Below are 25,134 nucleotides of genomic sequence, written 5' to 3' on the forward strand. Positions count from 1 at the left end.
AAATTTCACTAGATAAACATCTGTCTTTGAAATGCAAGGCTCCACAGTTTGTTTCTAAATTCAAGAATGTTCTTTTGCCTCCACACGGTGATGCGCCTGCTGAATGGAGGCATTATTTCAGCTCCTTAACTGATCACGGCTGGAAACCATTCTGTATCAGCATTTAAAGGTACAAGACTGTAATTCAGGAGGTAATTTCACATCTTAACAGAATCCAATTAAAAGCATGGACATTTCAATTAAACGTCCCCCCGGCTTGTCGCCGCGGTGTCACGCCGTAAGTGAAATTGGAATCAGATTACGGTGAGAACCTGAAGAAGTATTTTTTTCCAGCACAATAAGGATCACGCATTCCAGACAGAGACCCCTGTCATGCATATGCCAGCGAGGAGGGGAAAAAAAATAGCCTTTCTTTGCTAACATTAGTCATTTAATTCTCCCTCCTTATTAATTTCACAGCAGATTACCTGAGAAGATACAGAATGCTGTCAGCAAAGAGTTTTAATTAAGTATGGGTTATGTTGCTATGAGTGCCTTATGTGAAACTGCTGCCTTATAATGCTCTTGTTTTAATTACTTCAGAGTGCCCCCTCATTAACCTCTGTGGAGATGTGCTCCAAACTACAGTGTGCATTACAAACACTAGATTCAGAAATTGCTTATATCCATATGCAGAGCTTTATATGTGTAGTGTTTGAGATATTAAGAAATGTAGAATTTAGTGCTAAATATTCCCTTGTTTTATTGTTGAGGAAAATGTACAAATTTTAAGCATTTTAAAGTAAAAGAAAGAGGCTCTACAATTATAAATGCGGTGCTTTGAACTTGTTAATGTGAGATAACCTTGGCGGTTGGGGGCACCATGACGACCCCTGGTGGGAGCTGTAATCTCAAATTACACGCTGTTGTTTGTGTCGAATTTGTAGAACCTGCTGTTAACAAAATGGCATCAAGCTTCCAATATAATACTTAAATAAAAATAAATATTAATATAAAAGTGGACCTAAAATATATTTATGTTGTGATTTATTTAATGTAATTTGGTCAGTGTAGTTTTTACTCTTCTAACACCTAGTACAAAAAAAAAAGGTGTTCAAAAAAACTAAACGCTGAAAGGTTTTCATAAGAGATTTACGTCAAACACACATTGTTTCATCATTTCATTGCTCCGTAACTCATCCGTGTCAAGCAGCTGTGGGTGGTCTCCCAGCCAGAAAAATCAGCAGCCCTGTGGACATTTCCCTTTTGATCCTTTTCATCCTGAAGTTTCTGAATGGTCCGATATAGATTTCAAAAAAATTGCTTCGAGAGCGGGGCTCCTATTCACAATATGCGGATGGATAACTGTGCCACTGTCCACCCCAACACCTTAATGTGGTTTAACAGGATACATTAGCTTTTAATGGCACTTAATTGTACAAAAAGGAAATCCATAACCACATAAGGAGAAAAGTCAAGTATTTCCAAGCTCTTTATAAGAACAATTTAGAGCAGACAAGTGCTTTTCAAACCTTGGATTGGAATCAGTCCGACAGCCTGGCCGTGAGAAGGCGGCTCTACATTTGTAAGGCTACAGTGCCACCATTTGGTCAGGACGAGGCCCTCGTTTCTCTGCCAGCCTTTGGCAATTGGTAATTCTAGGCCTGTGTAAGAAAGAATAAATTATACTGGTTTACACTCTGGAAATCCCATTTTGAAATAAATGATCTCATTCAAAAATAATGTCACAGTTGGCCCCGTAATTGTCTAATTCGGCACTGAACTATCTTTGAGAAAGCAGTGTAGGGGCTCTACAGCAGACTATAAAGTTGAATTGTCTCAGCCAGGAACGAGCTGGACCCGAAAATACTTCCAGGTGCAGGATTAGAGAGGGAAGAAAACATCCAGTCCCATTGTTATTGTTGATAGATTATCGTAGGTCCATGCCATCTTAGATAATGAGCAATAACCTGCACTTCAAGAACAGGGGAGGTTTGCCAAGAAGGAATGGTGATTACAATCAATTAAGACTGGTGACAAAGCACCAACAATAACCCTCTGTGTGTGTGTGTGTGTGTGTGTGTGTGTGTGTGTGTGTGTGTGTGTGTGTGTGTGTGTGTGTGTGTGAGTGAGTGAGTGTGTGTGTGCGTGTGTGTGAGAGAGAGAGCTTGTGTTTTATTCACGCATCCTTCCAAACTACCCTGTTTTGTGTAATCAACATCTGTTGTGACAGGCAACCTCCTCCTTTCTCAGAATGGCCCACTTCAGATAATGAGTGTCATACCAAACTGCAGGGCAAAGGCTGATTTTACTCCTTCTTTCTTTTCTTTTTTTTTTTTTTTTTTTTTACTCCTCCTCTTTGGCCTCCGCTCTCACTACCCTCTGTTCCCTCTCCTAGCATTCAAGACATCCATTGTGCCGAACCTTGAAATAGAGAGACAAACACTCTTGCAACATTGTCACTGCTCGATATGTGGGGGTGGATGATGAAAAAAAAAACACCAGTCCTTTCTTCTTTATCATAAGACCCTTCACAGTCGACTCCAAAACACTGACATGCTTGTCAGTGCCTTTGTTTCACTTACAGAGTTGTGTTATTCAAACAAAATCTATTCCTTTATAACACTTTTCTCTGATTATACTTTTGTCAGGTGTCTTTTTATTATTTATTTTTTTAACCCCTATATTAGTAGGCTGTGCATGTACTTGTTATTCATAAAAAAAAAAACAACCAAACTAAATAATATGTGCTGCTTGTGTTGGTATGTTTCCTTCAAACATGGTTTAGGCGCCATCTTCTGGTAAATTTGGTCACCCCCGAACCTTTTAGTGAGTTTCACTTGAATTATTTGCAGTCAAATAATAAATAGAAATTATGTCTATTATTTTATATTAATAGACTTTGTCGCATAATACTAATTCAGAAAAGCATTGCATAATGTGATCATATTATTTCTTATTTCTATATGTGCGTATATTGTGAGGTACATTGTGGCACAGCACATACCTTTTTATTTGTAAAACTTCACCAATAAGTTTTACATTGTAATGAAGCATAATAGGTGAACACGTATTTTTAAAATTTTAAAACTACATTAGTGTCATACATTGTAATCTAACATAGCACGCATAGTTTTTTATATTTCTAGAACTTAATGTATTAGTTTTATACATTGTAATGTACCATAAAGATTTTTATGTTTATGTTTTGTTATGTAGCATAATACACATTTTTGTATTTATAGAACTTAACATACAAGTTTTATATTTCTAAAACTTTAAATACTACTTGAATACATTGTAATGTAGCTATTTTTTTATTTACTCATTATTTTATATTTCACATACTTGCTATTTACTTCTTATTTCTACTTCTCTCATAATTTCCTATGATTTACATCAAAGTGACTGCAATGTATCACAATTTGTCCCGGGTGAACGAAAAAGTATTTCTGGTCCTGACATTTGATGGGGTGAACAGCGGCACATTTATGAATAAATGTCTTTTGCTTTTATATTAGAAGACTTTATCTAATACTAGGTCTGCAAAGATTTTTCATTCACAAAGTTGAACTCTACAGTCTAAGCTGTGTCTTCAATGCGATGCGTCTAAAATGTGTAAATAAAATAATTTTCCGAGCTTAGCCTCAAAATTAATTGCCTCCAAAATAAGACAGGTTCAGACAAGCGAAAGTGTGAGATTGCACGGAGTGTCAGTTTGTTGGGGTTGATTAACGGATGCATCCAATTTCTCCAAACTTAAGATTCATCTCAGAACATAAACACATTTTTTTTTCTATTTCCAAGATGGAATTTGCTGTCTGCACAACCATGTAGAACAAATTATTTTTTAAAATCCATTTAAGTCTCAAGCACAGTGAACTCAATTTAGCATAACCGGAGGTTTACTGGAACTGCAGGAGAGCTCTGCTTTTTAAAAATGCCCTTGTATTCTTATATTAATTCATCAAAACCTCCAGTTAAAGTGTCAAGTGGCAACAGCTTGAATGAGCAGTGAAGCTGTGATACCTTTTTTTCTCTTTGTGAGTGTCACCATAGTGAGGTGTGAATATCAAAAAATACAGGTCTCTTTCATCTGAAAGTTAGGTTCCCTGGTTTCCCCTGCATTTCAAACAATTGGTGCATTTAGCTGTGAATATTAGCAGGGAGACCCGCAGTATTTTTAATACAGGTTTTCACTATGACGTTACCAGGTTACCAGTTAGCTAAGATAGTAGCATCGCTGTGCATTTATACAGCATGAGAAACAAGGTGAACATTGTGATCATTTCACATTCATCCTGCAACATTCTGCTTTTGATGGACACCTACATATACAGCAATAGGCCTTTTCTTACACATTTAACCTATTTGCACTTCCAGAAGCATAGCAGGAGAAGTGTAATCAATAACATTAAGGGTTACTGTTCCATTTAGAGCCAACATGCACAATACCAGAGCCCAATAACTGAAACACTCAAATGGAAGAGAGCTATTGTTAATGTTATTAACCACACTGTGCTTTAGTGCAAACTGTCCAGTCTACAAATAAAAAGTGAACAAAATATCAGACATGTAATGCCGCAAGAAGGTAGGAGTACAATTAAAATTTCTTGTGTGTGTACACATACTTTGGTGGGCAGCAAAATTGATTCTGATGATATAATTTTAATTTACCTCGTCTTGAAGCTCTTGTCCTTGGACAGGCAGAAAAAGTCTAAAGTGTAAAAGACTTGTTATTTAAGCTTCTAGTTAATTGACAAAGAAATTAAACAATAAATTACTGCTAATTGAACTTTTTTGATAGCTAATTAATAGTTAGTAACTCAATCACCAGTCCCTGTTCTGCATATGTTAATATTTCCTCGTTTTCCTCTGTGAGATCTTTGGATTTTTGACTGTTGGTCAGACAGAACAAGTAGTTTGGTTATGGCAGTGTGCTCCTTTGGGATATTCTCATGGGCATTTTTACTTTTTTTGGTGACATTTGATATCAACAAAAAATAGACAATAATCTGCAAATTAATCAGTAATGAACATCTTATTTAATAGCAGACTTATCCCAAATATACAAACCATCTAATCCAAAGCATGATGTCTAATTCTATTGAAGACAGTAACCTTTGCAAGTCTTGATCTTCTTTCCCATGCATTTAAATATTGACTTGCGTTAAACTATTTCAAACACCAGAGGGCGTCTGGGGGCTACAACAGCAACAACCAGACCCCAACCTGCTTTTATCAAACCTTTATTGTGTGGAAGGAACTGGAATCGATTAAGTCCCTGTTTAGACTGAAGGTGTGAGCAAGTTTTCAACATACAGAAAATGCGCTCAAGCTTCTTACTTTATAAGAAGTAACAATGTTGGACTTTAACAAGACGAACGAACCATCTCTCTAAACAGTGCAGTGGCTAAAAAATATAAGTAAAGCAAACTGAAATAATTTTTAAAAATGCACGAAAACAAACCCGCTTGGATTGCAAGGTGGAAGAGCTATAAACAAGGAGGCGTCCTCATATAATGTGGCCACTCCTCCGTGTCAGGCTGCGCTTCCGTGTTTACACACCCACAAAAACAGGACACCAGCGGCCGTTGGTGAATGTTTACCGAGCAGGCATAGAGTGGTGGTGAGGAAAGTGACAGTCACACTGGAGGCTGGGTGTATGGTGAAACACAGGTGATTTCAGCTTCCACGGTTGCATTTTACAGCGGGATGTTCACTCGCAGGGGGCATGGAGACGTCAAGAAATCTACACAGAAAGTTCTGGACCCAAAGAAGGATGTACTGACCCGGCTCAAACACCTCCGGTCGCTGTTAGGTGAGTGAAATGTCACCGGGTTTTTGATGCTGCATCGCCGAGGCTAAGCTAGCCGAGCTAGCTGGCTGGCTAACGTCAAACAAGGCGTCAGGTTAGCTTGCTGGCTGTCACTGCGCTGACTAATGCACGCCAGCTGACAGGTAACATAAATTCGCACTAAAAACCACTTTCGCATTTTGAAGTGTTTGCCATTAACCACGCGTTTTCTTTTATTTTTTTAAGTACAAATAACAGACGCTGTGGTAAGGCATGAATGCTAGCTAATGAGAGCTAGCTCCCCTTGCGGCTAACTAGCCAGCTAATGCTAACTGATGCTGCCTTGTCTGGGCACCAGTCGTTGAGAGGCAGATGTCCACCACAGCTTTTGTTGTCATTTAGTCCTGTCTCATCCTGGCTGTTTTTAAAAACAGACTAAGTGCAGCTCTCTGGTTCGTCACATTAGAAACACAAGTCACCATTCTTACACTTTGGTTGAAATGAGAAGGCAGCTTTCTTTAGCTGGTTGCCTGGTTGAGCTGCTATCAAGTTACTCTATCCTGCAGATATTTCACTTGGATATTATGAGAAATATGAATATGAAGCAAGTTAAGTGGTGAAGTCCTTTGTTTCTTCAATTGGATAGGAAGTGCAGTATTTATGCAGTCATAAAACTGTTGTGTGGCTGTTGTCCCAACCCTGTTTTTCTTCACTATGATTACCCAAAGATATGACTTTGCTCTGTAGTTGCCTGACCTGTGCTGCACATCAGAGTTTTGCATTACACATAATGGATCCTATTTCTAAACCACTTTCATGGTTTCATTCATTGATTAGCAATCCTGATGCTTCAAAGAATCCATACAGTGGACCACTTTGCCTCTGTGATTCTCAATGCAAAACCCATTTCACAAACAGGCAGATGACATCCAAGTTAAATAGTTTATGTCCAGTATGTTTTGCAGAACTGAGTCCACATGACTCAAAAACAATCTAAATAACCAAAAGGTATTTTGGAACTCTACAGTATAGCTTCATTTGTAGTTAAATGTGCAGATATACACTCGTCATTGCATTCCACCAGATCAGACATATTCTCCTGCAACCAATATTCCCTTCATAGACCCAGGGACTGTAGCATGTACATGTACATGTCTTCTATTTTCATTGTATTAGAGACAAAATGGGGTCAGTGGGTGCTCTGGGAAAGTGTGGAGAGGAAGAAAAGTTGTCAGGAGGGAATTGTGTGTTATGGAGGAAAACTGCAGTGGATTTCTTATAAGTGCAACATACAGTATGATGTGCTACTTTTCTCCAGAATGTAAATCAAAGTGGGTCGCATAGGCCCAGGTTTTGTTCTGTAACCTCAGAGTTCTTGTAAAGATAAATGTCTAGTTAATGCAGCTGTTTATGTTGTCATGTTGTCTAAGCAGCTCATCATATCATGTTATATATACAATACAAACAGTGTAGGTAAAATTATTATTCTGAAAATTTTCAGTTTTATGGTCATTGAAATGTTCTGATATTTCCCAAAATATTCAAAATAACATGATTTACAGTTTATAGCCTAAACAACAATAGTGAACAACTATAATATCATCCAGCCTTACTTGATGGACAACTGGGCACTGTAAGGCAAAGCTTGACAATGAATAGCAGTGAAAATCAATGGAAAGGAAGAATCACTCTGGTAACAGATGATTAGGCTTTGAACCATTTGTTTTCAACAATGCAGGCTTACATCAGACAAGCATCCATCAGTCATAGTGTGTTTTCTATTTCATTGATTTCTTGCACAGTGCACAACTGTGACAGCCAGTATGTGCTAAATAGTTTCCATGCGCTTGAGCAAACCAGTTGTAAGTTAACATGGTTAGATCTCCTTGTATCATAGTACACCTTCAATGTCAAGGCTAGTACAACCAAAGTGGAGGTCAGTAGCGAGCTCTGTATGTCCTCTGTGTTTTTCTTTCCCTCATGTGCAGTTGAAGATAAGGCTGGTGTGTTTATGCAGCAGCTGATAGAGGGGCACTTACAAGTTGATGTCCCCCAACCTCCCTGATTTCACTGTGCTTTCAGCTGAGGATGGACTTCCTCTTAATGTTTCTGCTTCCTGTGTGGACAGGAAGGAGTGATGAGAGATGGGGTGCTGTGGAGGACAGGACAGGGACTTCTGGGAATTCAGCTTGCCTGATATAATTGGTCACAACATTTTGTAATCTATAAGTTGTATTATTCATTAGGGGCTAGGCAATATATCAATGTTATATGGATGTTGTGATATGAGGTTAGATATTGTCTTAGATTTTGGATATTGTAACTCATTTTCAGGTTTTAAAGGCTGCATTAAATTAAAGTGATGTCATTTTCTAAACATATGACATTTTTCTAGCTGCCCTATTATTTGCCTTTACTAGGGCTGCAACAATTAGTCAGTTAGTTGTCGATTTTTACATTACCGACTAATTTGATTATTAGTGATTCATTTTGAGTAGTTTTTATAAGAAAAAGAGAAAAAAAATCAGATAATTACAAAATGTCAACAGCTTTAGTTTCTTCATTAACATTTAAAAAGACTATCTTATGTTGCTATGGCAGATAATTGTTTTATATTAGCTTAAATTTCTAGGGGGCTCTAAATATTTGAACAAAACTTGAGGGTTGCAAGCAGCTTATTGAACCAGTAGATCACTCCAAATTTATTGTCCTCTATGATGGTCAGATATTTTGTAAATTGTCTCAGTTTTTCTGTGGCTTAGTGCTACTACAACCAAAAATCTGTTAAACCAGCTTGCTGAAACCAGTTGTAGTATCAGTGGTATTGGAGTTGAAAGGACAATCTGTGGTCTGGGCTATTTTCAGAATGGCTCTGTATTGGTTTTCTGCTCACTGAGCAGATCTGTGGGATAGAGTGTGAAAGCTGCTGCATGTTAATTTGCTGGTCATGCCTGGCTGGATTTGGCTGAGGTTGTTAATTACAGGAGCCCAGCAAACCACCTGATTATTCAGTGCTTCTCTCAATGGAGGAACAAACGACTCTTTCCTGTTCAAAATCATTCTCAAGCGGTATCGACTCGCACTGCATTGGCTGCCCTGCTTTCTCCAAAACCATAAGCCTGAAGTGGATGATCAAATTCTAGCAATAACAAGTATTTAGATCCTTTACTTAAATAGAAGTACTAATAACCATGTGACAATATTCTGTTACAAGTAAGTGTAATCAGGAAAATGTACTAATAGCATTAAAAGTAAAAGTACCCAATGCAGAGAAATCCTTAAAAACACACACACACACACACAAACCTTGAAACATGAAAGAAGGAACAAAAACATCCCAAAACCTAAAATAAAAACAAAAAAAATCAAGATTATTTAAAGAAAAGAAATTGAAAAAGACTTAAATATTTCACAAACTAATTGGCAATTAATTCTCTGTGAATCGATTAATTAACTAATCCTTTTAGCTGTACTTCCCAAAACTGTCGGGGAATTTAATTAATAATAAAACATATTTTAAAAACCTTTCATATGATTTTTATGTTAAAATCTTGCTCCCTCCACAGGGAGGTTAGCATGTCAGGTCAGCTGTGGACCAGTCAGAGCTGCTGGGACTATTAGTTATTCAGTATGTTTTGCTATAATGGGGGTCTCATCATGGGCTCTCTGGTTGAAAGACAAATAACTACATTACATAATCAGCTGAATAGAATAAGCTATATTCTAAGGAGGTACTGTTTGGTTCCTTTGTTGTCCTCAGCTGTTGTAAACAAGCTCAGCGTGAACCTGTGGGTGAACTGCATGGGAACAACAGCGAATGTGTGCAAGTGTTGATACTGATAACAGTCAGGTGTGTTTGTGTCTGTGGCCAAAGACAATACTTTATTAAAGGAAGCTCTGCTCTCATCCTTTTAAAGAAACAAAATACAGATTACAGGTGACAAGTTAAAAGGATTCATTGATTCATTAAGGGTCATAAGACTGAAAGGTATAAAAGGGAATCACAAGGTGAAGCACCTGAGGAAACAATGAGCACAACACTGCAAGGGCTCTCAACAAGGTGTTCTGTGTGGCAGAAATAAAGGCTGAGATCACTCGACTTCTGATTCTCCTCTTTTGTAATACACTCAGGTTATACTTGTGAATAATTTCAGCCTCTTATCATCTTTTATCCCACAATATGTAGGCACAATGTCGACACTTAAGGGCTTTTCTCAAGGTGTTAAAACCACTGGAGTAAGCGGTCACAGATGCAGGTTTAATTTACTTTTTTGGGGGTCTTGAGGCTTTTTAGATATTTCCTTATAGGCTATCACTCACTGAAGATGATTGAAGTTGAGTTTGTTACTTCGATTAAGGATAAAAATCAACACGTTTCCATGCTTCAGCAGACACTATTATCATTACAGTATTCAGTTTTGCAGTGCTCTATTTCACAATGAAAATACACAGCCTGTAAATCACATTGGCTTAATGAAACTTTTGGAAAAAAATGAGCACGAATGGACTCTTTTATGTCAAAGTGAAAGTTAATCTTTACAAATTAATTTAAACTACACCATTTGCCAAGCTTTAAAACAACTGATTATAAGATAAATACACAGCATTTGAAGCAGAATGCAACTTCCTTTCACAGAGGCAAAAAATATAATTGTTTAGCAATTTGCAAGTGACACCACTAATAGCTACTAAGACAGGACTGTCTCATCTTGCCGTTAGGCAACACCAGACGGCCATTAGCAGGTCTTTGTCTGGTGTTGCCTATTACGATAACAGCTTCTGTCATTATGATCCTGGCATTTAGCATCTTAGCTCTTTGCTGCCCGATAGGAAGAGTGGAAAGAAGGAATGAGGAATGAGCCTCAGGATTGGCCATTTGAAACATTTAAAATATGGAATAATGTATGGTTGCATGACTTTATCTGAGATTGTAGATATGTAATAAGAACCTTTAATGGAACTTTTAATAACCAAAATTCAGACTGACTTCAGTAAACTTTGCAGTGTAATGTATTTTACTTAACCAAATTCACTACTCAGTCCCATGCTTTGATAAACTGATAATAATTGACTGCCAATATCAGCCAGGGTCCACTAAGATAGGGAATCTAGGTTTACCTGCATTTTACAATCAAAGATAGACTTTGTGTGTGTTTTTTTAATGGCCTTAAATTAGTTGGAAAACCCCCAAAAAATGAACACATTGCATGTAGAGATAATGCTGCTAAATACAGAGATTGTCATACTTATTCTTACAGGAGGAGGGGGATAGTGAAATATAAGCTTATCATTTTGACACAGATAAAACGGTGTTCATTTTGTCAGCATCCACAACTACAACTTACGAGCCTCTTTCATTGGCAGATCATGCTAAATGCTCGAGATATTTTGTTTTTGAAAGCTCACAAAATAATTCTGAGGCACAGTTACTAAAAACCCTAGGTAGAGGGTACATGTTTCAGCTTTTTAGAAAAATAAAAATTAGACAAAAAAACTTAAAGGTCTCTGACCGAAAGATCACTTATTGAAAATATTATTGAGCATGGGGATGTTTCTAAGTGCTTTATCAACTGTAGGCAACTGGACTGGCCTGAGGTTCTTGGAGATGTTTCACCTCATATCTGAGAGGCTTCCTCAGTTCTAGGTGCTTTTAAAATTCAGCTCTTTAGAAAGACCAGTGAGAGAGCTCTATAAAAGAAGTCATGGTGATTGAGACGGCAGAACAGAGGAGCAAGGTGCAGAGCAAGGCACTTCTGCTTTGTAACTAAATACTTGTCAGAAAACAAGTGCATGCAGAAACTAGTTAGTAACAGTAATGGTTAGCATGGCTTTTTTGGTTAGAGATGAATTTAACAGATTTGAGAAGCAGGAATGCTGTAAATACAGGGTTTCCCACACATTCAGTTATTTATGGCCGGCTGCCCAATCAGAACATCTGCAGCCATGAATAGATTATCTATTTTCGGAGCTGAGCTGCGCTGTTCATGAAGAACATTATTGGAATATATACTGTTACAAAGCACCACACTGTCGGAGCGTAAAGCATACTCTGGTCACAGGTGGAGCTGCAGAATGTCAGGCGCATTAAAAATGAAAATTATTTCATTACTTAAGTTCATTCTGCTCGGTCTGAAAGTTTGCATTCACTCAGAAACAGCTGCTCCTCTCATCCATTGAACTGGTAAGCTCTGAAAGGATCAACACATCAATTATCCACACCGTGAGTCACAAATTGCTGCTGAGGAATAAAGAATTCATGGAGTACTCCGCCTGTGCTGCATTCACAGACCCACAAAAAACACCAAATTTAGAGAGGGGGCACAGAGTGACACAAAGGGACATACACGCATTAAAAACAAAAAAAAGTGAAATGCTGAAATGTTTACATTTTGATATTTTGTCCACCTTTTACACCTTTGATTGTTTTTCCCAGTCCGATTAATAATACCTGTTTAGTGAACTGGTTAGACAAATACCTGTCGGTGTGAAGAATAAAAGAGGAACATTAACTTTATTATTTATAGCGTAAAGTCCTCTTCTGTCCTTTGTTATTCCTGCTATTAAGGTAGCATATGCGAGGCTTCCTCTAAACTGGTGCTAATGTCAAGATAAGCATTTTGCAGTATAAATAAGTCCTGTGCTGCAGTCCCATTAGAATTGCAAACTATGGCATGATAAAACAGAGCAGTTAGCTCTTGCACATTATATTTATGACTGTCGCTGGCTCACCACACCTCTGTGTCTCTGGATTCTTAATGTTTTTTTGAGGATTCTGCCATGTGTTCACACCACAGTAATGGCTTTTTGTGAAATCAATAACTGGTTTTGTTAGTTAACAAATTTTGTAGTGACGTCATATTGGGTGCGGGCTATGGGTTGCTTTGGTACTTGTTTTTTAAAGCACCGGAGGGCTGGCTGAGTCATGTTATCAGTCGGAGCAGACTGTTATGATCTGGAGCATGTTGTCTCATGCTTTAGCTCATTGTACGTGTATGTAAACAGTAATAATCAACCATTTTTTAAGTAATTTTGCCACTAAATACGGTAACATTTTTTACCTAGTATTTTTTTTTTCATTGTAGTAACAGCTATTTTTAGAGGGGGTTCAAAGCTAACTGTTTATAGATTTATTTTTATTTGGATACATGTTGACTTTTGTCAACCTCTAGCTTGTTTTTATATCTCTAACCTGTTTCTTTTTTTAGCCAGTGGTATTACTGTTATGTATTTCAGAGCTTCCTTAAACCACACTTGTTCAGATAGGACATAAATCACATGCTGCTGAATGAAAGGCCTTTTTCTTTTTATCTGCTGGACTGCCGGAGAGCTAGAGATAAAAACACACCAGTGCTCTGTGTTCTGCGGTGGATGATACCTGTGCGATTTTACACGGCACACGAAAAACCAGTTTGTCTAGTTGCGCTGTTTACCTGTCCTGCTTTTACAATAGCCAAACCTAGCTCAAGACCTGCAGTTTACTGTGACATTACCTGTTATCAAGGTTGGATCTCTAAGTGGATTTATATTTTATGTTGACTTTGTGGATGTCCAAGCTCTCTAATCTGCTGTGGATTTTTCAGGTTTAAAGCCAAAAGAAAATAAACACTTACCTTTGGCTTACAGTATCAGCAGATTGTTACTGAGTTGTTAAAGAGCAAATTTTTAGGTTGGCAGCCCCAGTGAGATACTGGTTGGTTGAAAAAAAAAAATATATATATATATATTTAAAAAATAATTATATATATACACTTTTGTTTCAGGTACCACCCTCATCTTTCCTTAATGTGAGCCCCCTAGTAATTACATTCATTATGAAAATTAAGTGAGGTATCAGCTGAAGTTGAATGACCATCACAACCAATAAAAGGAAGTGTTGCTATAACATGTGGTTTTAATTTTAAGTGGATTAAACCATGTTGCTTCCATGTTTTAAATGTTTTCTCCACTGAGAATGGAGTCAATAATGTGGGTAAAACATGAGTTATTTTGCTTTCCTTAGAAACAGGAATTATTGCTATTTTATTATTTAATTTTGTTTAACTGCGGCTGTTGTTTTGGATTTTGTCCCAGTCAAAAAATGTGTCAGACCTCCCTTTTCATTTGACCTATTTACATTTTTGCCAGGATGTTTAAATAATGGACACAGCTACCGTGGCATCACCTGTTGGTTGGTGGACTACCTTTTTGAAGCCTAGAGTTTGTCAGGGTGTCAGGGAGTCAGGGTGAATCTGACAGACTGTAGCGACGCCTGGCAGATAGCCTGCCACTCAACCACCTCTTAAATATGTGTAAACTGAGCCTTAATAAAACGTAAACGCTCTGCAGTTGTCAGGAGCAGTGAAATTAGCTGTAGGGACCTGATTGTTTATTGTATCAGGATAAGATTCACCTGTAGTATAACTTTTCAGGTAAGAATTACAAATTCCTATACACCTACAGCATCGCTGACTTTGCATAAATACCTTTTGTTGGAAGGGAAGACAAATTAGGGAACAAGGACAATATTACTGTACTGTGCACATTGAAACCAAATTGTTTTGCGTCCATCTTTTATTTTTTTTCCTGCCCTCCAGTTATGAAAAGGCAATGTCCGGAAGGACTCACAGGGAAACAAAAGTAACCCCTGAGTTGATAAAGATCAGGATTTTAGTGCTACCTGAAGAAGAAGAGTGAAAGTTAGCAGTTTAGCAGCTCTTCAATGCTAAGCTGCCGAGATAAGCCACTCTGTAATGTGTGAGCTCAGACTGAGATAAGGTCAGGCTTTGCCAGTTCTTCCATGACTCTTTCACACTGTGCTCTGTGCAGACCCATAGTCCCCAATCTGTTACACAGCGAGACAGACTGCAAGTAGAGAGGCATTCATGCAGTGTTTGGCACAGTGGCATCATAATGAAATTATATGCACCATAAGTGATGTGATTGCTGGAAAAGGCCCCTTTCATATTGATTACATTTCTTGGATTTGTTTGAATGCAGCTGTAGTTCGTGCTGAATCATAAACAATATGACGATGCTCTGCTGTAGCATTTTTATCCTTAGCTTCACATTACTTTTGCAGAGCCATTACAGGCCCATTGACATTTTAAATAAGGTTTATTTATTGCAGACTGGCATACCTTATATGAATTGTATATTATACAATATTATTTGCTCCATTGCTTTGGCATGGCTGTATGTTAATCATTCTCTGTGGAGTCATTGCTCAAAGAGGATGATGCATTGCATGGCCAAACCGGTTATTAATATTTTCTCCTGACTGGCTTTGACAGCTCAAAATCAGCAAGCCCGCTGCAGGCTTACGTGACTGTTAGTCCACAGCGTCCACAATTGTGCAACGCTGCAAACTGAAAGCTTTACAAGCGCAACCAACTCACGGAAGATGAGTCTCTTGTCAACACTGATAGAGAAAACTAAGTGAATTGGCTCCAATCGACCCCCCGATAAGGAACATCAATTTGACCCAGTGAGTGCTGAATTATGATTGATGTCTCCAGACTGGCACAGCTTGGTGCACATTCATCAGTATTAGAAGCAGCTGTGTGTTATGAAGGCCTCAAATAAGGCTCATACAGCCTGCTATTGTAAATGTAAATTGGGTCATGTGACAGCCTTGCCCTTGTCAGCTGGATTTAACAGATTTATGACTAAACTCCTTTTTACTGTGGTCAAATATCAACCACCTCGTCAAGCCATTGTTCACAAAGAGCTGTCTGCAGCTGATCTGTTTTTGTTATTCTCCATATCATTGGGTCTCTCTACCATTCTTAAGGGAAAATTCTTCTGAGAGTCCTGCTTGCACAGTTTTATTAACAAAGATTCTGATATTAACACGTCTTGTTATGTGGTATTGTCTTAAGTAAGAAAAGAATCTATGCACATTAAAGTATTGAAACTACAATAGTATTTCTATAAAAATCTAATATTTTTATAATTACTTTCATTACTTTAAAAAATGAATGCTGTCTATCTCAAAAAAAGGGTGAGATTAAAATACAAAAACTGTAAGTAATGAAAATTATAATTTTGGAAGTGCATCTGTCAGTATGCCTTTTGGGGTCCTCCTCATACTGTACATGTCCCCAGATGAGTGAAAATATCCCAAAATAATACACCTCTCTGATCTTTCAAATGATTAGTCTCATGCATTCTCTTTAAGTTGGTTCTTCTTTGTTTGCAGACAACCATTTAATGAGGGAAGCGCCATCCATGGTGCATCCATCAGCTCCCACATTAGCTACCACCCCCGCATCTCTTCTACTATGCGTTGGCATCCTCCAGGCATCCCTCTGCTGGGGCTCTTAAAGAGTCCTCTGTGTTAGATCTAAGCACACTGCCAAATAAACATATCAGTCTTTTCTCTCTCCTCATCTCCTTTCTGGCAAGAATGTAGTGCACCTGCAGTGTCGGCTAGCCCAGAGCTAATGCAAATGAGCGCATGTCTGATCAAAGGCTTGGTTAGACTGCTTTTTGAGTATGACGTGGCATATTAATGATTCTGCTTCAGGTGGTATAAATGGTATACATTGTAAGTTGCCCCTAGGGTTAAATATGGTTTGACTTATTATTGCATGTGTTGTTTGCTGATTAAGTTTGAACAGGGAGCTGCAGGCAGAGTAGCCAGTTTGGTTTTGAGTGTGTAAATATACCATAGGCTTCAGCTGACTGGATGACCTTCACCCGTTTGGCTAACAAGCCCTGTGTGTACACTGCTGTGTGCACTCTCTTAGTGCTCACTGGGCAAACCAAGTTTAACATCAATTCATTAGAATAGCAAGCAACTGAATGAGAGACTAATTATTCAGTTGAAGCTTAAAGAGGACCTATTATGCTCATTTTCAGGTTCATATTTGCTCTAGTTGAAATCCCAAATACATGTTAATATGCTTTAATTGTCAAAAAACACAATTTTCCTCATATTGTCTGTGCTGGAACACTTTCTCTCACTCTCTCTGTCTAAGAAGCTTAATTTTAGTGCCTGTCTTTTAAAGCCCCCTCCCAAAAGAGCTCAGTCTGCTTTTTTTGTTGGGGGGGGGGTGTACCTTAATTGAATATATATAGTTGATGTGGGTCTTTCTTATTCAATATTGGTTTTTTTTATAAATAAATTAATAATTAATAATAATTTAAATACATAATTAAATTCCATTCTGAGTGCCATTAAAAAGTCTTAAAATTCAATTACCTTAATCAGTAGGACTCCTGTAGCAGGATTACAATCCAAAATCAAGGAAAAATTAACTATATCAGCAACCAAGATTAAAAAAATGTAATCTTTGTTGTTAGTGCATGTTAGCATGTAGCTTCATGTAGCAGTGTAGGCTAATAATGTAAACATTTGCAGTTGCATGCCTGGAGCAGATGACCATATAAAGAAATGAGTCACGAGCTGATGTCAGCTTGTAGCCAAAGTAGAAAAAACTGTTGGAAACAAAATCTTCAGAGTAGTCTGAAACTTGAGGCTTTTGCTTAGAGAGCTTATTTTTGTATAAGTTTATCTAATTATTTGAAACATTGGCCACTTTTAATATGAATATCCAACATTGTAGCATCCATATATGATGGAATATAATGAAAAGTATAAAAGGTCCCCTTAAATATTATGCTATTTTGCTACAATGGCTACCTTATGTGAAGTTGTTTTGCACCAAAGGCATGCGATAGAGTTACATATTACTGTGGGACTCAGCAGTGTAATCCCCCCTTTCACCCTTTGCCCCAGACGTCAAAGTGAGACACAGGATGACCCTTGGTGCTGTGATGACATTAAAAATATCATAATTCTGTTTATCCAGCCAGAGGTTGGAAAATACTGGCGTGCTCTTTGCACTGACATTTGGATGGGATATTTTTCTGCAACGTTGATAGCATCTGCTTCCATAGAACATTTTGAGAAGATGCTGTGTTATAATACATTTTGGCCCCTCAGCTCTGAGTGTACATTATTATTTTCCAGCTGGTCCTCTCATACGCGGTTGGAACATCTGCTCTTTGCTGACAGTTAACAGGAAACACATCACAATGGAGAACAGTGTCATCCAACCCGAACCTGCTATGGCTGCTCTGTTTGGCATGCGTTTATTAATTCCACTAGAGAAAATTGCAGGTCTTTGCATCATTAAGTTATCACTGTCAGCAGTATCTAGACTGCTGTTTGTACAGTTTTTGCTTGGTTAACAATAAGGCTAAGTTAATGATCCCCTTGTAGTGAAGTCAGTTTACTGTAATTTAGGCATGTGATGGGCCGTAGCTGAGTATTTAGCTTCGGTCAATAAGACGTAGAATTACTAGGATAGCATTTGGGACAAAAATTGACCCTTGTTTTGTTTGGTTACTGAACTTGGCTGGGTTTTCTTAGCACCCCTCTATCCACTCTCTCTTCCCCTTTATTAGTTCTTCAGCACTCTCCCTTCTACAAGAAGTGCTATTATGTGTGAATCACATCACTGAGTGTTGGCATTAACTTTGCTTCCTCAAACAGGGGTTCTGAAAACAAGAGAGCCAAGCTATCGGCTCATTCAGCTGCAGTCACCAGTGTTAAGACACATGGTTTCCTCCCACTATAACAGCCCTGTGTGATCACAGCTCTCCACAGCTGCTGTTCAGCCAGCACTCTTTTCCTGTCTTTGACACAAGAGCCTTGCAGACTCAGGGGTGTCAGTTGAAGGACACAGTTATCTTGTCCAATTCAGAAGATACAGTGTCATCCCCTGCATTCCCAGGACCTGGGGAACAGGTTCAGTCTCTTTCTGTCTGTATACTGTTACCTGAGAAGTCAGTGAAGCCCATTGAGCAGAGGGCCTCGCTGGTTTTTACAGTTCACAATGCTGACAACAATTTCATTCTTTCAGTCCAACATTTCATTTTCAAAAAGTAAGACTTAAAGGTCCAGTGTATAGTATTTGGGGGCATCTATTGGCAAAAATTGGTATATCATATTCAGAACTACGTTTTCATTAGTTTATAACTACCTGAAAATAAGAATAATTTATTTTCATTACCTTAAAATGAGCTGTTGATTTCTGCATAGGGAGTGGGTCCTCTTTCAGGGTATACACACTTGCTGCACAGTAGAAGTTTTAGTTCTGCAACCTCATTGCCACTAAATAGATGCCACTAAATCCTATGCACTGGAACTTTAAAGGTGCAATCAGGGATTGTAATCCAATACACTTTTAGTCAGATTCAGCGAATATCCCCACACGGCCTGCAAGCTGTCCAATCTGCGTGCACCAAAAGAATCCAGTGTTCATACTTACCCTTGGCTCTGTGAATGGGATGCAAACAAAGTTGTGTGTTGAGACACATCACACAATTACAGCCCAACAGCATAAAGTAGCGTTCATGCTCATGCAGAGAAAGGCAGCGAGAGCAAGAAGAACAGTAAATGTGGCACATGCTAACATGTTGAACTCCACAGCTCAGATATCAACAATCCTCCAAAATCATTGACACTACCTTTGAACCAGAGAGTAGGGTTGTGTGATATGAAGAAAATCAAATACCACACTATTTTTGACCAAATACCTTGAAACTGATCCTGAAATAGTATTGTAGGATTGATTATTGTTTTTTTTAAATTACAAAATATTTACACAATTAGATTTCTGATAAATAATCAGCAGTAATGTGGATGTTAATAAAGGTAAAATATAGAACAGGTAGAGTCAGTCTGAAGAAAGTTTAGAAAAATTGTATCACTTTACTGCATTGCAGTCCTTAAAACCAAGAAAAGAGAAAACTTACAGCACTATGATATCCAAAATCTAAGACGATATATAGCCTCCTATCACGTTATCAGTATGATACTGATATATTGCCCAGCCCTGTTTGTAAATTGTTAATAGCTCAGTATGCCATTAAAATCAGACAGTTCATACAGAATTCTGGCTTTAATTCATTAACTTTGTTATAGTTGTCATTGATTTTGCATAACCTAGTACACCTTTCTCATGTGAATTAAAGGTAATAACCAAAGGAACCAACTTATTCAGCATGACGGTGCTCGTTTAATTGTTGCATTCTTTGATTGAACCCACATGAAAAATTCAATTATTGAATTTTTTTAGTCAATAGACAAGACATCAAGGATTCTGATTTCAAAACAAGACATGAAGGATTCTGAAATCTTTAATCTTTAAAATTTAATGCATTTTGGTTGATAACTCAAAGATGTTTAATGTTGTCTTGTTTGGTCTGTATAAACACTGAGTGAACAGATGGCTTTGCTCATGCATGAGGATGAATGCTCACCTTTGACCCTTTGACATTCTGTATGCAGCCTGTACAGAAAGCTGTACACATACACCTTGAATGTATGACACTGATGACATTGACTGTCTTTTCTGAATATTATGACGGGGAGGCTGATGAGTGTCTTGTCAAGATGGGACGTGTCCACCTGAGATTCTTGCTTGCTGTCAGGAGGCTTGTGATGTGTGGGTTTTTTGTTTTGTTTTGTTTTGTTTTTTTCAAATTGCCCCCCCCTTAAGGTGTCTCTCTCCCTCGTCACGCTAACTGGTTAGGTGTATTTGAGCAGATGGGGAGCAGTGAGTCTGAAGGCTGGTGAGCACAAAATGATGGCCCTGTGACATGCAGCATGACATATGAAATTGACCCACAGACCTCCCCACATCAACTCCTCATGCATGCAACAATATTCAAATTAAAGCTGCATGATTCATTTACAGACTGTCTCTCTGTTCTGTCTCTCTCATGCACACATGTACACCATTTGCACTGATCTGACCTGTTTGATCCTAAGAAGTGTTATTGTATGATTGTTTAATAAGACGTTCTCATCTTTGTTGATGTAAGGCGTTACATTATTTTGATTGGAACTAAACTGAGAGCTGGTCTAACTGTAGGACACAGTCCAAAGCTTTTCTTTGTTTGGTCTCTGAAGGATTTTGCTGAAGTCAGCAGTCCACTTACTGACATGCACAATAAACATTCACATGCTGTCTAAACATCCACACACTTACACTGACCCTTGCACCCTCCAAATTTAGTTTTACAGAGGATTTTCTTATCCTCTTCTCGCCTGTGTTTTTTTCCTGAGTTTGCAGGCTTACCAGCATTCAGGAAACCCTCCCAACAGAATAAACCCTATTAAAAAACTGAAACAGGCTATGGGCCAAGACTGGAGTGCCTTCGGACCCCCACCCTCACATTTCTGGTCCTTAGTAACTACAATTGCCTTATGATTAAATCAAATGCATGACTTAATATCAACAGGTTTGAAACATTTGTGAATTAATTTGTAGAAAAGATAAATAGATAGTGGATTTTCTGAAAAAAACAAACAGAAAAAAACAAAATCTATTTGTAAAAGTGACATATGGACAATTTTCTTAGCCATATTTAGCAATTTTGTTTTTTGGGTTTTTTTTTTGTCTTTTAGAGGTGTTTGTGTAGGTATAAGCTCTAGTCCATTCCTCACATGGCACATCTCCTAGTATGGCCCATGGGATTTTCCTGCAGTAGCGTTGTTTTGGTACAGCTGAGCAGTTAATCATTCCAGCTACCTAGACTGAACACAAGCCAGCGAGGTTAGTTGATGCTGCCAGTTCAGAGATGAACTCAAAGAAACCAATGCTAAAAACAGTGGGTAAAAATCCGTTTTATTCAGTGTTTCTGTAACAAAATGCCATATAAATGGCGTGTGCATTACATATGCGTCAGGCAGGCACAAGTCAGACAAAATATTAGTCACAGCAGTGGTGTTGCGTCACCACTAAACTTTGCCTACATCCACAGCTTCTGGTGTTGGCTGTTGCAGCTCGAGCCAGAGAGGAGATTTGCTTTGTACTTTTCACTAAGACTAACAGACAGCTGTGTAGAAACACTAACTTGTGACACGAAACTTCTTTATTCAATGCTTTTACAAGTTGAAATTACTGTGTCCATTTGTTTTGGAGAGGAGGAGACTGCTCCAAATTACAACAGAGGATTAGAGCCATGTTAAAGGAAAAAAAAAAGTTGTAGTTTTACGAGAAAGGAAAATCATAATTTACAAAAAAAAAAAAAAGGTGTGATTTTACGAAAATAAAGTTGTAATTTTACAGGATAGGGGATATTATATTACGGAAATAAACATATTGCCAGCAAACTACAAAACAGGTGAGAGCACAGACATTCTTCTTTTTTTAAATAGTATAGGGAAACAGCTCATTTCCCGATTTTGGTGTTCTCATTTCAAAACTAAAATCTGTTGGCCAGTTTACTGTGTGTGGCACGGCGCAGCACTGGGGACAGTGGTTGGCAAGGACGCTGCGCTTTTGCCTGTTTTATAGTTTTCTGGCAATAAGTTTATTTCCCTAATGTAATATTCCCTAATGTAATATCCCCTTTCTCATAGAATTACAACTTTATTCTTATAAATTACAGCCTTTTTTCCCATAAAACTATGACTTTATTCTCGTAATGTTACATGTTTTTTCTCATAATATTACGACTTTATTCTTGGAGTCTCAAAAGAAATGTTTATCCTCAATGTGGCCCTAAAACTCTGTGTTACCAAATAATTCAGCTCCCAGTAAAAACTTCCTAAACAATGAACACTTAAGGAACTCTAACTGGGAGAAGCTTCAGCTGGTTGCAAACTGCAATTCTCACCGCTAGCTGCCACAGTTTCCTACACACTGTTCCTTTTAAGTTTTCCTAATGGTTCCCAATGTTTGTTTGTGTGTTTGTGTTTGTGTGTGTGTGTGTGTGTGTGTGTGTGTGTGTGTGTGTGTGTGTGTGTGTGTGTGTGTGTGTGTGTGTGTGAGTGAAGGTGTGCACTCTTATGTTGGTGTTTGTATCTAAATATGAGTTAAGCAGATCTGATTAGCTTAATGCCATGAGCAAGGAGCATGTACTGAAGTGTTGAGTTCTTTTAGGGATGGCATTGGATCTTTGGAAGTGTTATTTTGTGTAAAAGACTCAAAGTAGAACAAATGCAAAAATTTAGTGATTTGTTTTCTACCTTTTTCAATGTAGAATAGGCCTCTGTCTCTCTGTTAGATATTTAGGATTGCATCAATTGCTTTTATGCACATCTGGGTGCAGTTTCCAGTTGTGTATAAGACCTCTTAACTATCAAACAGCCACTTGGCATCGTCAGCCTCATACGGATGTCTCCCTGGTTTGTCCTTCATCGAGGCTGAAAACTAAATGGCAGCCATGCCTTTGACTTGATCTTCCCATCATGCATCTTCATTATCTTTGCTTTAATCTCAGGGCAAAGATAAGTCGTCTGAGGCTTTGTCACACACTACATAATTCCAGAACTCCCCATGAGCTGGACTGCTTCTGGGAGTCTTCCAGTCTGCCATGTGGTAGAGGGAGAATTGCAACAGAAGGTGAACCTTAATTGCTGTTATTGTGCCAGGACTCCTCCTGGCCTATATTTGATTATTCAGACCAGACCTATCTCATTACCACAGTATAAGTTTGGCATATGATAAGGGTTCATTACATGTAGAATTTGGGATTTTGTCAGTGCCAGTCTGAGTGTACACATGTACCACCTATTTCCCTTATTAGCTGTTGCAGCTAGAACTTGTATGGCCTTTAACTTACCTCAGCGTGGCCTTTATCCAGACCATCCCTTTCCATCTACAAAAGATTGTATGAAATAATCCCCCAAACTGAGAAACTAAAATCCTGAATGGTGACTGAAAACCTTTTGAGAAATATGTGAATCGTTCTGTCGGCCTGATCACCAGCATATGTTTACTTAGTGAACGGCTTTGGCTTTTACGAAGCGTGTAGAAAATTCCAGTATAACACACTCCTCATGTCAGTGGTAATCAGCATACTGTAGAGCAGTGTATAGGTTTGTAGCAGAGAGATTTAATCCCAGTACGAGATGAAAATCAGTTTAGTTTTGTCCAGTTATTGTCTTTGTACATGGAACTTTAAATTAATGTCCTCCTTCTACCTCAAACTGTATCCATCAAAAGAGGACTTATTTATTCTGTATCACATCATAAACTGAAAAGGGATGTTTAAGAAATCTCTGCGCTTACTCAGGGATTGTGAAATGATCATTTTAGAGGCAAATTCATTTCTCAACACCTCCAAAGAGCCTGTCATCATCGTTTCACTAATGATAACAGGTGAGGGGTAGAGAAGTTACACAGGATAAGGAAGTGAAGCAATTTGCCTTGATGAAAAACAGATGTAGTCTGCAAAATGGGGAAACAAGTGGAAAGTCATCTGTGCAACTTTGATGTTAAACAGTGTCACTTTTAAATCAAAGAGACGGCTGCATGGCATCTTAAAATTAAAGATACACACTCACACGACTTCAGAAGCATTTAGGTATCTTAGGTTAGTGAGAGATTTGTAGTGGCAGTTTTGTTCAGCTTTCTGTACACTAACAAAACTTTGACACACACACACACACACACACACACACACACACACAAATCTTACATGTCAGTTTCTAGTAGAGTTGAAAAAAAAAAACAACCTGACAGAATCACATATTAGCCTTTAAATCAATTCAATATGAGATCGATTTTTGGATGGCTTTTAGTGGAGAATATAGATATTCTGAGAATTAAATTCATCAGCAAAACGGATGTTTCGATCCGTTAGCCTCATTCATTGTTTATTTACATTTTTGGATTATTATTTTGTGTCATAAACTGCATCGCTGCCTTAACAGCCAAGAAAATACAAATGTTAGACAAAAACCTTTCTCAGTTCAACATGTATCTACATCAGGTTATAGGATCGTGTCTGTGTTTGAAGCGTGCACTTGCCTGGGTCCAGATCATTGAATCTGCCCACTGAACTGAATTTAAGTTGACTGAAGATGGAAACGGAGCGTAATGAGTTGGCAATTTTGTCTGATATCAGGCAACACTTGCACTACTCTGTTTAAAATAAACAAAAAGATTATTATGCATTCCTTTTTTTTCTGTTATGAACATACCTTTACTTTCGTGTACCGTTAAATTCAAAATATTCATGTAGTCATTGACTGTGATTTCCTTTTCTTTCACAGATATCATTGACAAGAGTGAACTAAAGCCGTTCTTCGAAAGCAACTGTTCTCAGATTTATTTTATCTTCTATGAAAATTTCATTACACTGGAAAGCAACTTAAAACAAAAAGGTGAGTACAACGCCCTTATTTTGCACACTCACTAGTAGACCACCACCCTAGATTGTGGTTCAATAATTAACCCTCTCCCTGCTCTCTATGGTATGCATTACAGCAAGGGCTTATTTACATTCACATTTACAGAGCGTAGAGCTCACAGAGTAGCAGTTTCCAATGTCCTGTATAACTTTGTGTGTTAAGCCTCACTCCAAAACTATTGGGGGTAGGGGGTTAATTCCCATCGGGAGTATGTTCTCATGGT

The 25,134-nt window shown here is 38.1% G+C and overlaps 1 protein-coding gene across 6 annotated transcripts in view; it reads left to right on the forward strand.

The window, feature by feature from the left end:
• Positions 1-5,520: 5,520 nt before the first annotated feature.
• The window catches only part of ralgapa2 (Ral GTPase activating protein catalytic subunit alpha 2), a 119,221-nt gene continuing 99,607 nt past the window's right edge, over positions 5,521-25,134 (forward strand). For 4 of the 6 annotated variants that reach the window (XM_088087083.1, XM_088087081.1, XM_088087079.1 and 1 more), the window contains exons 1-2: positions 5,522-5,800; positions 24,774-24,884. In XM_088087083.1, coding sequence (XP_087943209.1) covers positions 5,695-5,800; positions 24,774-24,884 — 217 coding nt within the window. In that variant the 5' untranslated portion in view covers positions 5,522-5,694. Of the gene's footprint in view, positions 5,801-24,773; positions 24,885-25,134 lie in introns of all 6 variants that reach the window. The other 2 variants (XM_088087082.1, XM_088087078.1) reach the window with 2 other exon arrangements.

This window comes from Plectropomus leopardus, chromosome 14 (genome assembly GCF_026936395.1).
Source record: "Plectropomus leopardus strain MGB_pleo_1.0 chromosome 14, ASM2693639v1, whole genome shotgun sequence".
NCBI classification, from domain to species: domain Eukaryota; kingdom Metazoa; phylum Chordata; class Actinopteri; order Perciformes; family Serranidae; genus Plectropomus; species Plectropomus leopardus.